A 12,641-nucleotide genomic window follows, 5' to 3' on the forward strand; every position below is an offset into this window, starting at 1 on the left:
GTATCAGGGGATTGGGTAACTGGGTGATGGACGTTAAGGAGGGCATGTAATGTAATGAGCAGTGGTATTATATGAGACTGATGAATCACTGAACTCTACCTCTGAAACTATTAATACACTATATGTTAATTATCTGAATTTAAATAAAAAATAAAGTAAAATAAAAAAAGAATTTTAATTAGTTCTGACATATCTATATCACTCAGCAGCTAAAACATAGGGAACCGTTTGTCTTGAAATAATAATTACTGAATTTAGGAGCTAAATATTAACATGGAAAAAAGTGCTTTCAAAATATGAAGTATCTCATGTGAGTCTTACAACAGCCCTGTGAGGTAGATAAGATGGTATTACTTGTCATTTATAAAATGGAAGCTCAGAGAAATGGACTTGCCTGAGGAATGGCATTTCTCTTTATGCCAAGGAAAAAGGTGGTATTTTTGGCTATAAAATAAGCCACAATATTGTTCCAAGAATATAAACAAACAAACAAACAAACAAACAAAAAGCCCTAATTTTCACCACAGCAATTAAGTCAATAACAAACACATTTCGCAAGGGAGATTCACTGAAAAATATTTGGAAAGCTACTTACTACTCCAATGTGGCAAAGTAAAACTGAACTTTGAGGGTTGATATCAAGTGCTTTCTGGAAATGCATTTCTGCAAGGCTGAATTTTTCTTGCTTGTAATAAATCATTCCTAAACCATACCTGAAAGTATAAAATAAAGTATAATTTTAGGAATATGAACTTCTGGCTGGTAATTTAGCTCAACTAATAAAAGGGTATGTTATGGAATCTGGCATTTTAATAAACTAAGGAGAAATACTGGTGGTCTCAGAGAAGGCAAAAACTATCAATCATGATAAGAAAATCATCAAAGCATTTCATTTTTTAAAAAATTTTTTTCATCATAGCATTTTAGACAAATCACTTTTGTAAGTAAAAACAATAAATCAAATCAATCAATCAAAGAGAAATTTGACAATGGGGAAAAAAGAAACTACATCCTTAAATCCATCATTACAATCTAGATTTAACAGCTCATTTTTACTGAGTGGCTAATTATGTGTGTGCCAATAACTTTGTTAAACTCTTTATGTGAATTATCTCATTTAATCCTAGGAGGAAATGAGATAGGTATTTTTTTTTTTTAAAGATTTTATTCATTTATTTGACAGAGAGAGACACAGTGAGAGAGGGAACACAAGCAGGGGGGGTGGGAAAGGGAGAAGCAGGCTTCCTGTGGAGCAGGGAGCCTGATGCGGGGCTCGACCCCAGGACCCTGGGATCATGACCCGAGCCAAGATAGGTATTATCACTCACATTTCAAATAAGGAAAATGAGGTTAGGGAAGTTAAATAACATGCCCCAAATTATACAGCTAATAAGGATTATAGTCAGATCCTTCCTTTATGATTCTAAACCCTAAACTCTTAACAATGCTATTTCTATATTATTGGTGCAAATACATATACATCATTATAATTACATATGCATTGTGTCATGTTCTGCTTCCCCTCTCCTCACTATATCAAAACATACTCCTGCAGACTTAAAAATTATAAATTTTATTTATTTTTATTTTTTAATTTTTTTTTAAAGATTTTATTTATTTATTTGACAGAGACAGAGATAGCGAGAGAGGGAATGCAAGCAGAGGGAGTGGGAGAGGGAGAAGCAGGCTTCCCACGGAGCAGGGAGCCCAATGCGGGGCTTGATCCCAGGACTCTGGGATCATGACCTGAGCTGAAGGCAGACGCTTAACAACTGAGCCACCCAGGCGCCCCCAAAATTATAAATTTTAAAGGCTATGTAAGAGCATGTTAACTTGATATACAAGTATTTCTTCTGAATTTTCAAAACATCAAATGAACATAATGTGAGTGATTTACATTAAGGAAACCTCTTTTGGCTATAACTAGATAATGACAATGGGGAATAAACACCAAATGAATGTATAAGAAGAAAGCACAATATATCTTCTTATATTTGGGGTGAAGAAAAGGTATAAAAAGCTCTGTGCTAATAATGGTGATGGTGGAACAACAAAAGAAAGACTATTTACTCTGGAGTTGGAATAATAAATTTTAAGTTTAGATACTTTAAGTTAGATACTTAAAGTTACCTAAATTCCTTATTTTTATAACAATTTTGATATGGTAAGGTTTTTTAAGAATGCAACTATTATAATATAGGACATACCCAAACGTTTAAAAAACAACACAAGTCCTATTGAGAACTGAGTTCTTAAAATATTACAGGGTACTTTATGTGAAGAGAAGGCAGTATCAGCAAGCTTGACTGTTTAATATGTCAGCAGAAGTCAGCATTTGTCAGGCCATCTTTTAGGTAATGTAACTACTTAGAAACGAGATATAATCCATTAAAAAACATATATACACAGATCAAAAAATATGTTTTAATAATATAGTGATTCAGATTTAGTGACAGAATGAAAATTCAACTGCTATAATGACTACCTCAAAAGAAAAAGAAAACCATGTCTGACATAAAAACTGTAGCAGAGTTATGATATCAGAATTACACTTCTTGATACGTAAAACTATAAAGTCAGTCAAGAAAAATACAATAAAATGTCAGCAGTAGATAGTGTTGAGGCAGAAATAAGAACAAACTTTTTAATACCTTTTTTTTTTTAAGATTTTATTTATTTATTTGACAGAGAGAGGGAGAGTGAGAGCAGGAACACAAGCAGGGGGAGTGGGAGAGGGAGAGGGAGAAGCAGGCTCCCCGCCAAGCAGGGAGCCCGATGCGGGGCTCGATCCCAGGATCCTGGGATCATGACCTGAGCCAAAGGCAGACGCTTAACAACTGAGCCACCCAGGTGCCCTTTTAATGCCTTCTTCATTTGTTAACTATATGAGCCAAGTAACCTCCTCAATAGAGACATTACTTAATAAACTGGAACACCGAGTTCTAAATTAAAGCTAATGAACTAGACTGGTATATAATAAACCAGAACATTGTAAAGAGCAACAACTAGTGGACAGTTCTCAATGTTTATTTTCTACTATCCAATAGGTGATTATACTAGTCCTCTCCACTTTCCCAACCATGTTCTATACGAATCACTGTTTCAGTGTTCTAAGAAAAAGAAACAAATCAAATAACAAAATCAATTATTTTCAAAAGTTTGGTAGGAGAAAAGCTAAAACTCTTGAGTATAAGGATCTAGTATTTGATTATTAGTTAACTTAAGAGTTTGTTAAAAGTACACATTTCATATAAAAAAACACATTTTGGTTACAACTTATCAACCAGTATGTACTATTCTTAAGTATTAGTAACCAAATTCATGACAATAAAGAGATGTCTAACAAGAAAAATTACTGAGTACCAGTCCCATCAGTAAGACATTGTCTTTCCACTTCATTAGCACTTACCATGCATTATAATGTCTTGGATTGACTCTGATAGCATTTCGAAAACAAGCTAGTGCTTTGTCTAATTCTTCAGTTAATACAAATTCATGCCCTAATAGAGTATAGGCATAAGCATAATTTGGATCAACCTGGATAGCTCTCTGGAAGAATTTAATTGCAATATCATGTTCCCGCTGCAAACTGAAACAGTTCCCTGCAGCACACCAGGCCTTAAAAAAAGATGGAAACAAAAACCAAATATACAATTAAAATTTTGTTTCAACTTCTCTAACAAAACCAAATTTATGACTAAAATCAAGACTCAGAACTCACTTAGAACAGACAAACAAAAACTGAAGTTATCTTTTTTTAAAATTTATTTGAGAGAGAGAGAAAGAGAGCATGAGCGCATGAGAGCATGGGGGAGGGGCGGAGGGAGAGGGAGAGGGAGAGGGAATCTGGAGCAGACTTAGCACTGAGCCTGGAGCCTGTTGGGGGCTCGATCTCACAACCCTGAGCCCTAAGATCAGGACCTAAGCTGAAACCAAGAGTTAGACGCTCAACCGACTGTGTCACCTAGCACCCCCTGAAGTTTTAATAAATACAGTTGATCCTCATTGTTCATGATTTCATATTGGTGAATTTGTCTACTTGTAAAAATTTATAGTATTTGTAAAACCAAACTCTACACTTGCGAGTGCTTTAGCGGTCACCCAGCATATGAGTTGTCCAACAGGCACGGTCCCAGTTGAGGTAAAAAAAAAAAAAAAAAAAAGGTGACTCTATGCCTCCTTGTTTCATCTCTCACACAGAGATGACCAAAGGATAGAGAGTGTAGGGGGAAGTGCAGTGCAGGGCAAGAAGCTCTGGCTCTGGGGCCAGTTGGACAGAGGATTGAATCCTAAATATGGTACCTGTTGTAGGGTAGCCTCAGGCAAATCACCTTAACACCTCTGAATAGCATTTTCTCTTTTATATAAAATAAAGATAATAAAACCTACCAGGATGGGTTGTTTTTAGGATGTGTGTGTGTGTGTGTGTGTGCATTTCTCCCAAATAAAATGATCCAGTCTTTGCTAATAATAGTGTTTACAAAAACTACTGAGCATAACTACCAAGAATAATGAGAATTGACTGTTTTTAATTTAATTCTAAGATTAGATATGTTATACAAGTACCACTAACTAATCTTGAGATGCAATGAAATACAATTCTTACAGGACTGGAGCATGCAAATGAATTGTGCCTATGTCTTAAAATGACAATAAAAAACCACTATTTTACTTTAATTTAAAATTAGCGCTTTTTCCAATCTACATAATTTCTGCTTAATGAACACTAATCCTGCTGGCAACAGCAATTTTTTTTTTTTTTTAAAGATTTATTTATTTCAGTGAGAGCGAGAGAGAGCGCGCACACGTGAGTGCGGGCAGTGGGGAGAGGGAGAGGGAGAGAGAAATCCAAGCAGACTCTGCACTGAGCATGGAGCCTGACACAGGGCTCGATCTCACAACCCTGAGATCAGACTTGAGCTGAAACCAAGAGTTGGATGCGGAACTGACTGCACCACCCAACAACAGCAATTTTAATACAGCCAAATCTTGATTAATCTTGAATAAAATATATGCTTATGAATCTGCACCACATATTCTAGGACTTTTCTCTTCTCTGAGTCCCTCTCTGCCTGTAGAGAAGGGTGAAAAAGTGTGGATGATGCTAAATGGTGTTTGAATTACTTGCTTCATCCCCACTTGGCAAGGGTGATCAGAAGACAACTACATAAGCAAAGTGTTTCAGTTATCATACCTCTGGTGAATTTTTATCCATGTCTGTTAAGTCTTTTGAAAGAACTGAAAGAGCAACATCTTTTTGAAGATGCCAAAGTGTTGTAGAGTAGATCTCCATGCCTTCAACTCTGTAATTCTCAATCCTTCTAACCTCTGAGAATATTCTTTCAGCCTGAAATAAAAAAACTAGTTAATGGGAAAATAAGTTGATACAATTTACATATATGCAGGGAGAGCACTGGGCACTGTTCTCATGGGACCTAAATGCTGCCTTGTTTTACAGTGTTTATGTGAATTAGTAATAACATAGGGTCCCAATGAACAATGTTCCACAATAGGTCAAATATTGAGGTAATCAAATTCACACTTAACCTAGGTATACACAAGTCACGGTAAGAGCATTAAATGTGAAAAGAAAACCTACGTTTCCACCAAAATGACAGAGGAGAAATCTATACAAAGTTACAATTTACAAAAGACAAGTCAATTATTTTATTCTCAAAAAACACATTTCCAAGTTTTAATAATGGCTTTACAGAATAACTCAGGAAAAGCGAGAGAATAATGATTTCGGTAACACAAAACTACTTATGCACTGATTTTTATTAAGAGGTTGAGTTAAAAACTTTAGGGGAAAAACAGGTTCAGTTGGCTACCAATGCTATGACATGTTGAACACTGAGCATACCCACCAATGTCATACCTGCGGGGGAACTGTAGCTCCAGCCTAGTGATTCTCTTTTCCTTTGCAGCACTAACCTGACTTTAGGGTCCCTCCTCAGCTACTTTTTTCCTCCCCTCACTCACAGCTCCCAGAATGGTTTCTCTCACCTTGAAGTTTGAGGCTTTGGGTTTTATTTTATTTTATTTTTTCAAAGATCTTATTTATTTGACAGAGAGAGACACAGCAAGAGAGGGAACACAGGCAGGGGAAGAGAGAGAGGGAGAAGCAGGCCTCCCGCGGAGCAGGGAGCCCATGCGGGGCTCGATCCGAGGACCCCGGGATCATGACCTGAGCCAAAGGCAGATGCTTAACGACTGAGCCACCCAAGCACCCGAGGCTTTGGGTTTTATAAAACCAATCAGTAGTTCCCTAGTTTATTCATTCAAAAGTTCAAAATTCTGAAAGTCAAGTTTAGTTTAGAATAAAAAATATTTGGACTGTTCTTAATGAAATGAAAATGGCGTAAAATAAAGAAACAGCATTTATAAAACTAGGAACTCCAAGAAATGGCCATATATTATCTAGGATTAGCTTAATGATTTTTAACTTCTCTGAAATCCCTTAAAAGTTATAGATAAGTTTTTCCAATAGGCATTGGGTATAAGAAGACAGACCTAACCACAAGTCAAATATAGGTTTTGGAAATCTTTTGGTTTCAAATTTTTCAGGATCTATTGCTTCCTCTGAAAAGTGTCTGTGGCATAGACAAAAAGAAAAATGAAAAAAACTCATGAAATTAAGTTGAAACAAAGGCTTCTGTTTAGTTAAGTATCTGGGACACTGCTCTATAATTATAGGGAAACAAGAAAAATTATGTATTTTAAAGGACCTGTGAAATAATAAATTAGAAATAATTTTGAAAGGGGCTTGCCAAACACAGCTTTTGCCTATGTATCAGTAAAGGACCATTATCCAAACATGGAACTTCTAGCAATGAATAAGGCTAATCTGTCTACAGCAACACTTCTTTCTTTATCATACAATAATACATGAGTTGGTATCTTCTGTATTTATTCTCTACCTAGAACACATTTCACCCCAGATCTTTGCATGGCTCATGAAGGAGTCACCTCCTTTCTCTGAGCATACTTTTTGGTAAATAGTTCCATATATTGTTGTCCTGCAATCCCTTTAACATGCTTCATTTTTTTCTTCCTATGACCTATTGTTACCTGTCCTTATACACGTATTGGCTTACAATCTATCTCTCTTACTAGAATGCAAGCTCTATAAAAGCAAGCAATTATTTGTCTAGCTGTATTACAGAGTCTAGAAGAGAATTTAAGACATAACATGCACTGAATAAATGAACTGAAAGTAAACAGGGCAAAAAAGTAACTTTATTATAAACTTCAAATAATTTATTTTAGAGAAATTTTATTTATATATATATTTTAAAGTTTTAAACAATTTTTTTAAGTTTAGGGGTGGGGAGAGAAAATGCTCAGAAGGTAAACTGGGTAGGAAATTAATTCATTAGTTTTAAGATTTTATTTATTTATTTGACAGAGAGAGAGAGAATAAGCAGGGAGAGCAGCAAGGCAGAGGGAGAGGGAGAAGCAGACTCTGCTGAGCAGGGAGCCCAACGCGGGACTCGATCCCAGGACCCTGGGATCATGACCTGAGCCGAAGGCAGATGCTTAACCATCTGAGCCACCCAGGCGCCCACATATATTTTTTTTTTTTTTTTAAAGATTTTATTTATTTTAGAGCAAGAGAGCTCAAGCAGGGGGAGGGGCAGAAAGAGGGAATCCGAGGCAGACTCTGTGCCGAGTGCAGAGCCCTACACAGGGCTCAATCTCAAGACCCTGAGATCATGACCTGAGCCAAAATCAAGAGTTGGACACTTAACTGACTGAACCATCCAGGCGCCCACATCCATATATTCTTATGTGAAATATTTGTACCCTACTCCGTTGGATCTGAAAATATATATTACCATGTAATAGGTTTATAATAAAAATATTTTCTACTATATGCAGAGTTCCTACTGGGATGAATTTCTGGCATTTCATATGTTTTATAATCTTGAAAAATACTATGAAGAAAACTGTATGTAATGGAGGACATAATGTCCTCAAGACTTTTATCCTTTAGTTTTAATTATATTCGTTGCTTAAGTTATCTGTTTATACCAGAAAAAGAGAAGATTATTAACACAAAACCAAAGAAAATTCTAATTTCCAATTTAAATTTCCTACCCAGGGCTCAATGGCTGGGTGGCTCTGTTGGTTAAGCATCTGCCTTCAGCTCAGGTCATGATCCCAGAGCTCCTTCGGAGCTCTGCCTCTCTCTCTCTCATGAATAAATAAATAAGATCTTAAAAAAAAAAAAAAAATAGGGATGACTTGGATTCTCTACAAATCTATCTCAAGCAATCTCCCCAAATTTAAACTACTCACCCTTAAACAAGAGAAAAAATTGTCTATTTATATATTAAAATGCTCAGAAAATAAAGAGACATTACATAATAAATATTGACTTTTTTTTTTTTTTTTTAATTTTAAACAGCTGCACACCCAGTGTGGAGCCCAAGGTGGGACTTGAACTCACAACTCTGAGATCAAGACCTGAGCTGAGATCAAGAGTCATATGCTTAACCAAGCCACCCTGGTGCCCCTAAATATTGACCTTTTAGATCTAGCTGTCTCAAGCACAGGCATTTTAATTTAAACTAGCTCTAAAAAGGCATGTAAACAGTTTTCTATACTTACTTGCATATACTCTGAAAGTTCAAAATAGGCCCTTCCAATTTGGCACAGTACCCAACCAGTATTGTAGTGGTGAGAAGGTAGGTGGCTCAAGATATTTATAGCTTCTTTGCAGTTGTATGAACACAAAGCTAAATAACCTTTCCCCATTTCACGCAGAAGGCTCATCAAACCTTCTAGGAGAAAACAATATAGTAAACAAAGGAGAAAAACACAGTAAAACAGTTTGGTTTTCTAGAAAGGCTAATACAAAATAATTTATTAAAAATTCCAACATCTATCTAGAAAAAATGGAAGGTACTTTAATGAACATTAAAAAACTTACTTAAAATAAGTGAATAAAATAAAATACAAAGAAGATATTAAGCATTTAAAACAGACCTGCTGCTGCTTTCTGTAGATTAAATGCCTGGATCTGAGGTGTGATTGTGGAGATTTTCCCTTCTGAAATGATGGAAGAGTCCAATTTTGTAATTTCCAGGCTATCATTTATGTTGGGTTGAGTTATTCCTCCTTTATTAGTTTTACTTTTAGTTTTTCTGTTTGGGATTTTAGGTGGAAACTTCATTTTTAACTTTTTGCTATTCTCCTGTAAAAAGGAGGAAAATTCCACATTTGTTAAACGCATGTATTATAGACTTCCCAATCCTTTCTCAAGTATTAGTCACAAAATAAATATATAGTTTTGACTGGTCTAAATTTTTCTCAGAAAAAATTTATAATAAAAAATTTCAAAGTCATTTAATTTTAAATGCAACAATTCTGAAAATAAATTGTATTAATGAACTAGTATATAAGGTAAATCAGTATTGTTTGTTGCTCTTTTCTGAAAGTGTATAACTTTCATTTATTATTTAAAAATAAGAAAATAAATGGATGCAATATTACCTAATTGTCTTCAGAGCATTATAACTGGTAAGTTATAAAATTGTTGAATTGTTCATGTCAAAGTTAAAAATTATCCATAATATTTGTCAATGGACCAACAAAAACTTACCAAGGGCATAATGAGGTCCTTGTATAAAGAAATGTGCAAAGAAAACACAGGAAATTTATCCTTCCCCTAATTTTCCTAGTGAGAATATCTGACATAGCCACAGGGCATCATCAAATCCAGGAGACTGAATTGGTTCAATACTATCAACTAAATTACACATCTTATTTGGATTTCATCAGTTTTTACATGTACTTTTTTTTTTGACATGATAGTTCTATGAAATTTTATCACATGTATGCTTCATGTAATCAACCACCACAATAAGGATATAGGACTGTCTGACCACTACACAAAAAAATTCTTTTGTGCTATGCTCTAGTAGTCATATCTTCCCCCCAAGTCCTAACTCCTAATAGCCACTGATCTGTTTCCCATCATAACAATTTTGTCCTTTGAACAATGTTTTATAATATTTATTAAAGAACCAAGAAAATTTATAAATGTTATCGACAGCTTTATAAATTAAAAAAACATTAGAAAAATTTAAATAGTCTCTCAATTTATTAGAGATGGAGGGGGAAGCTTAAGTAAATGTGACATATGGAAATCTTTAGATTACCTTGGTCGTAGAGCTGTCACTAGTAAAAAGACGTGAACTTCTTCGAGGCAGTGCGTTTGGGGGAGATGTGATAGTGGGGCTCAATACCTGAGGTGTTGTACTAAAAAAATGATAAAAGTAGACATTAAAAAAAAAAACCCAGCTTATGAGCATTACTTATTGTTTCAATTCAGATACATTAAAAAAAACACATTCATCATGTTTGTATTCTAAAGATGATGAGTTTGGTCGGTCCGTTTGTCATCCCTCTATGAAAACTAAGAATTTAAAAGCTATCTGTATTACCATAAAATAATAAAGATTACAGCACAGAGCTTCATTCTATCTGAAATTGCTAATTTGAACTTAAAACAATCCACATAAAAACTGTGTATCAATAAATAATAAACACATCTATAAACTAATTCTCTCTAGCCCTCTTTTGCAACCATAGCAAATTAGAGAAAAAAAGAAAGTTGGACATGGATAGTCCAAATGTGGGATATTTGCCAACAAATAAATACCATTAGAACAATTATTATTTCCCTATAAATTCAAACTACCACATCAAGGTTTATTCTGTTTAGAACCAAAGAAATCTAATAATTGCCCGGGTACATTTTTTTTTTTTTTAACTTTAAAAGGCAAACTTCTAAGGTACAAGGATTCCATTCTTAGAAAGTAAGCAAACTTAAAACCTCAAGTTACCTGAAAGTGGGCTAGTCTATGGACTAAACGGTTTACAGTTTATGTGAAATCCCACTAGTTACCTGAATTTGAGTCACAGAGGCTTCTAAGAATTAAAGAGACACTGACCAGTGAGTACAGAAAGCCCAGGCTGCTCTTACCTTTTCAAAAGACAGAATCTCAATGTAGGTATTACAGAAAGTGAGGTCACTTAGGTTGATGAATTAATTTTATTTTATGATACATTTTTATATGTATTTTTAATTTTTTATTTTACTTTTTAAAAAGATTTATTTGAGGTGGGGGGCAGAGGGAGAGAGAGAGAGAGAGAGTCTTAAGCAGACTCTTCACTGAGTGCAGAGCCCTACATGGAGCTTGATCTCACGACCCTGAGATCATGACCTGAACTGAAACCAAGAGTCAGATGCTTAACTGACTGCGCCACCCAGGCGATCCAATACATTTTTTTAAAATTAGGATTTTATTATTATTATTATTTTTTAATTTTTAAAAGAAGATTTAAGGGGCACCTGGGTGGCTCAGTCGTTAAGCGTCTGCCTTCGGCTCGGGTCATGATCCCAGGGTCCTGGGATTGAGCCCCACATTGGGCTCCCTGCTCCGTGGGAAGCCTGCTTCTCCCTCTCCCTCTGCCCCTGCCCCTGCTTATGTTCCCTCTCTCACTGTGTCTCTCTCTTTCTGTCAAATAAATAAATAAAATATTTAAAATATATATATTTTATTTACTTGTCAGAGAGAGAAAGAGCAAGAGAGAGAGAGAGAGAGCACAAGGAGGGGGAGTGGCAGGCTGAGGGAGAAGCAGGCTCCCCACCAAGTAAGGAGTCTGATATGGAACTCGATCTCAAGACCCTGGGATTATGACCTGAGCCAAAGGAAGACACTTAACCGACTGAGCCACCCAGGCATCCCTAGGATTTTTTACTTATTTTTTTTAAAGAGATTTTATATATTTATTTATTTGTCAGAGAGATAGTGTGAGAGAGCACACAAGCAAGGGGAGTGGCAGGCAGAGGGAGAAACAGACTCCCCACCAAGCAAGGAGCCTGATGCAGGACTTGATCCCAGGACCCTGGGATCATAACCTCAGTCGAAGACAGACGCTTATCCGAGTGAGCCACCCAGGTGTCCCCCTAGGATTTTTTTAGAGGAGATTAGGGTTCACAGCAAAATTGAGGGGAAGGTACAGAGAGATGTACCATATACCCCTGCCCCCAACATGCACAGCCTCCCCCATTATCAACATGCCTCACGAGAGTGGGACATTTGTTATAGGTGATGAACCTACACTGATGCATCATAAAGTCGACAGTTTTATGATAGAGTTCACCCGTGGTTTTGTTCATTCTATAGGTACGTGTGAATATATAATGACATATATCCATCATGGTATCATACAGAATATTTTCACTGCCCTAATCCTCTGCACTCTGCCTACTCATCCTTCCCCCCTCCAACCCCTGGCACTACTGATCTTTTTTGTTTCCATAGTTTTGCCTTTTATAGAAGTTGATTCATTTTTAAAAGTACAATATTCTTTATTTGAACAACTATGTCATTTATGCTACAAATGTGAACTATATGTTGTCAATAATATTACCTAATTATAGAAAAGAGTTTGCCTGAGAAGCGGGAGGGAATAATTTCATCCATGGAGCAGTTTATAGGAAGGACAAGCCTGAGAAAAAATGCTGAGACTTCTTAAAAGCCAAGAAAAGTTGCAGGAGTATAACATGAATCTTGTGGGGGTAGAAGTAAAAATAATAGTAAGATGATTCTGGGGCTAGGAGGATG

The 12,641-nt window shown here is 35.9% G+C and overlaps 1 protein-coding gene across 12 annotated transcripts in view; it reads right to left on the bottom strand.

Annotated features, from left to right (window-relative positions):
* Positions 1-12,641, bottom strand: part of CDC27 (cell division cycle 27) — a 75,640-nt gene that overhangs the window by 20,719 nt on the left and 42,280 nt on the right. For 9 of the 12 annotated variants that reach the window (XR_010408664.1, XM_064583139.1, XM_064583138.1 and 6 more), the window contains exons 10-15: positions 10,167-10,266; positions 8,992-9,199; positions 8,614-8,786; positions 5,195-5,347; positions 3,410-3,618; positions 596-713 (exon numbers count right to left, since the gene is read on the bottom strand). Coding sequence is in view for 11 of the 12 variants with exons in the window: in XM_064583139.1 (XP_064439209.1) it covers positions 596-713; positions 3,410-3,618; positions 5,195-5,347; positions 8,614-8,786; positions 8,992-9,199; positions 10,167-10,266 (961 nt within the window). In the remaining variant the exon portion in view is untranslated. The remainder of the gene's footprint in view (positions 1-595; positions 714-3,409; positions 3,619-5,194; positions 5,348-8,613; positions 8,787-8,991; positions 9,200-10,166; positions 10,267-12,641) is intronic. The other 3 variants (XM_045888705.3, XM_064583134.1, XM_045888702.3) reach the window with 1 other exon arrangement.

The sequence above is a fragment of the Mirounga angustirostris genome, unplaced genomic scaffold (genome assembly GCF_029215605.1).
Source record: "Mirounga angustirostris isolate CCGP_5_RB_7025 unplaced genomic scaffold, mMirAng1.0.hap1 SCAF_17, whole genome shotgun sequence".
In the NCBI taxonomy this organism is placed as follows: Eukaryota; Metazoa; Chordata; class Mammalia; order Carnivora; family Phocidae; genus Mirounga; species Mirounga angustirostris.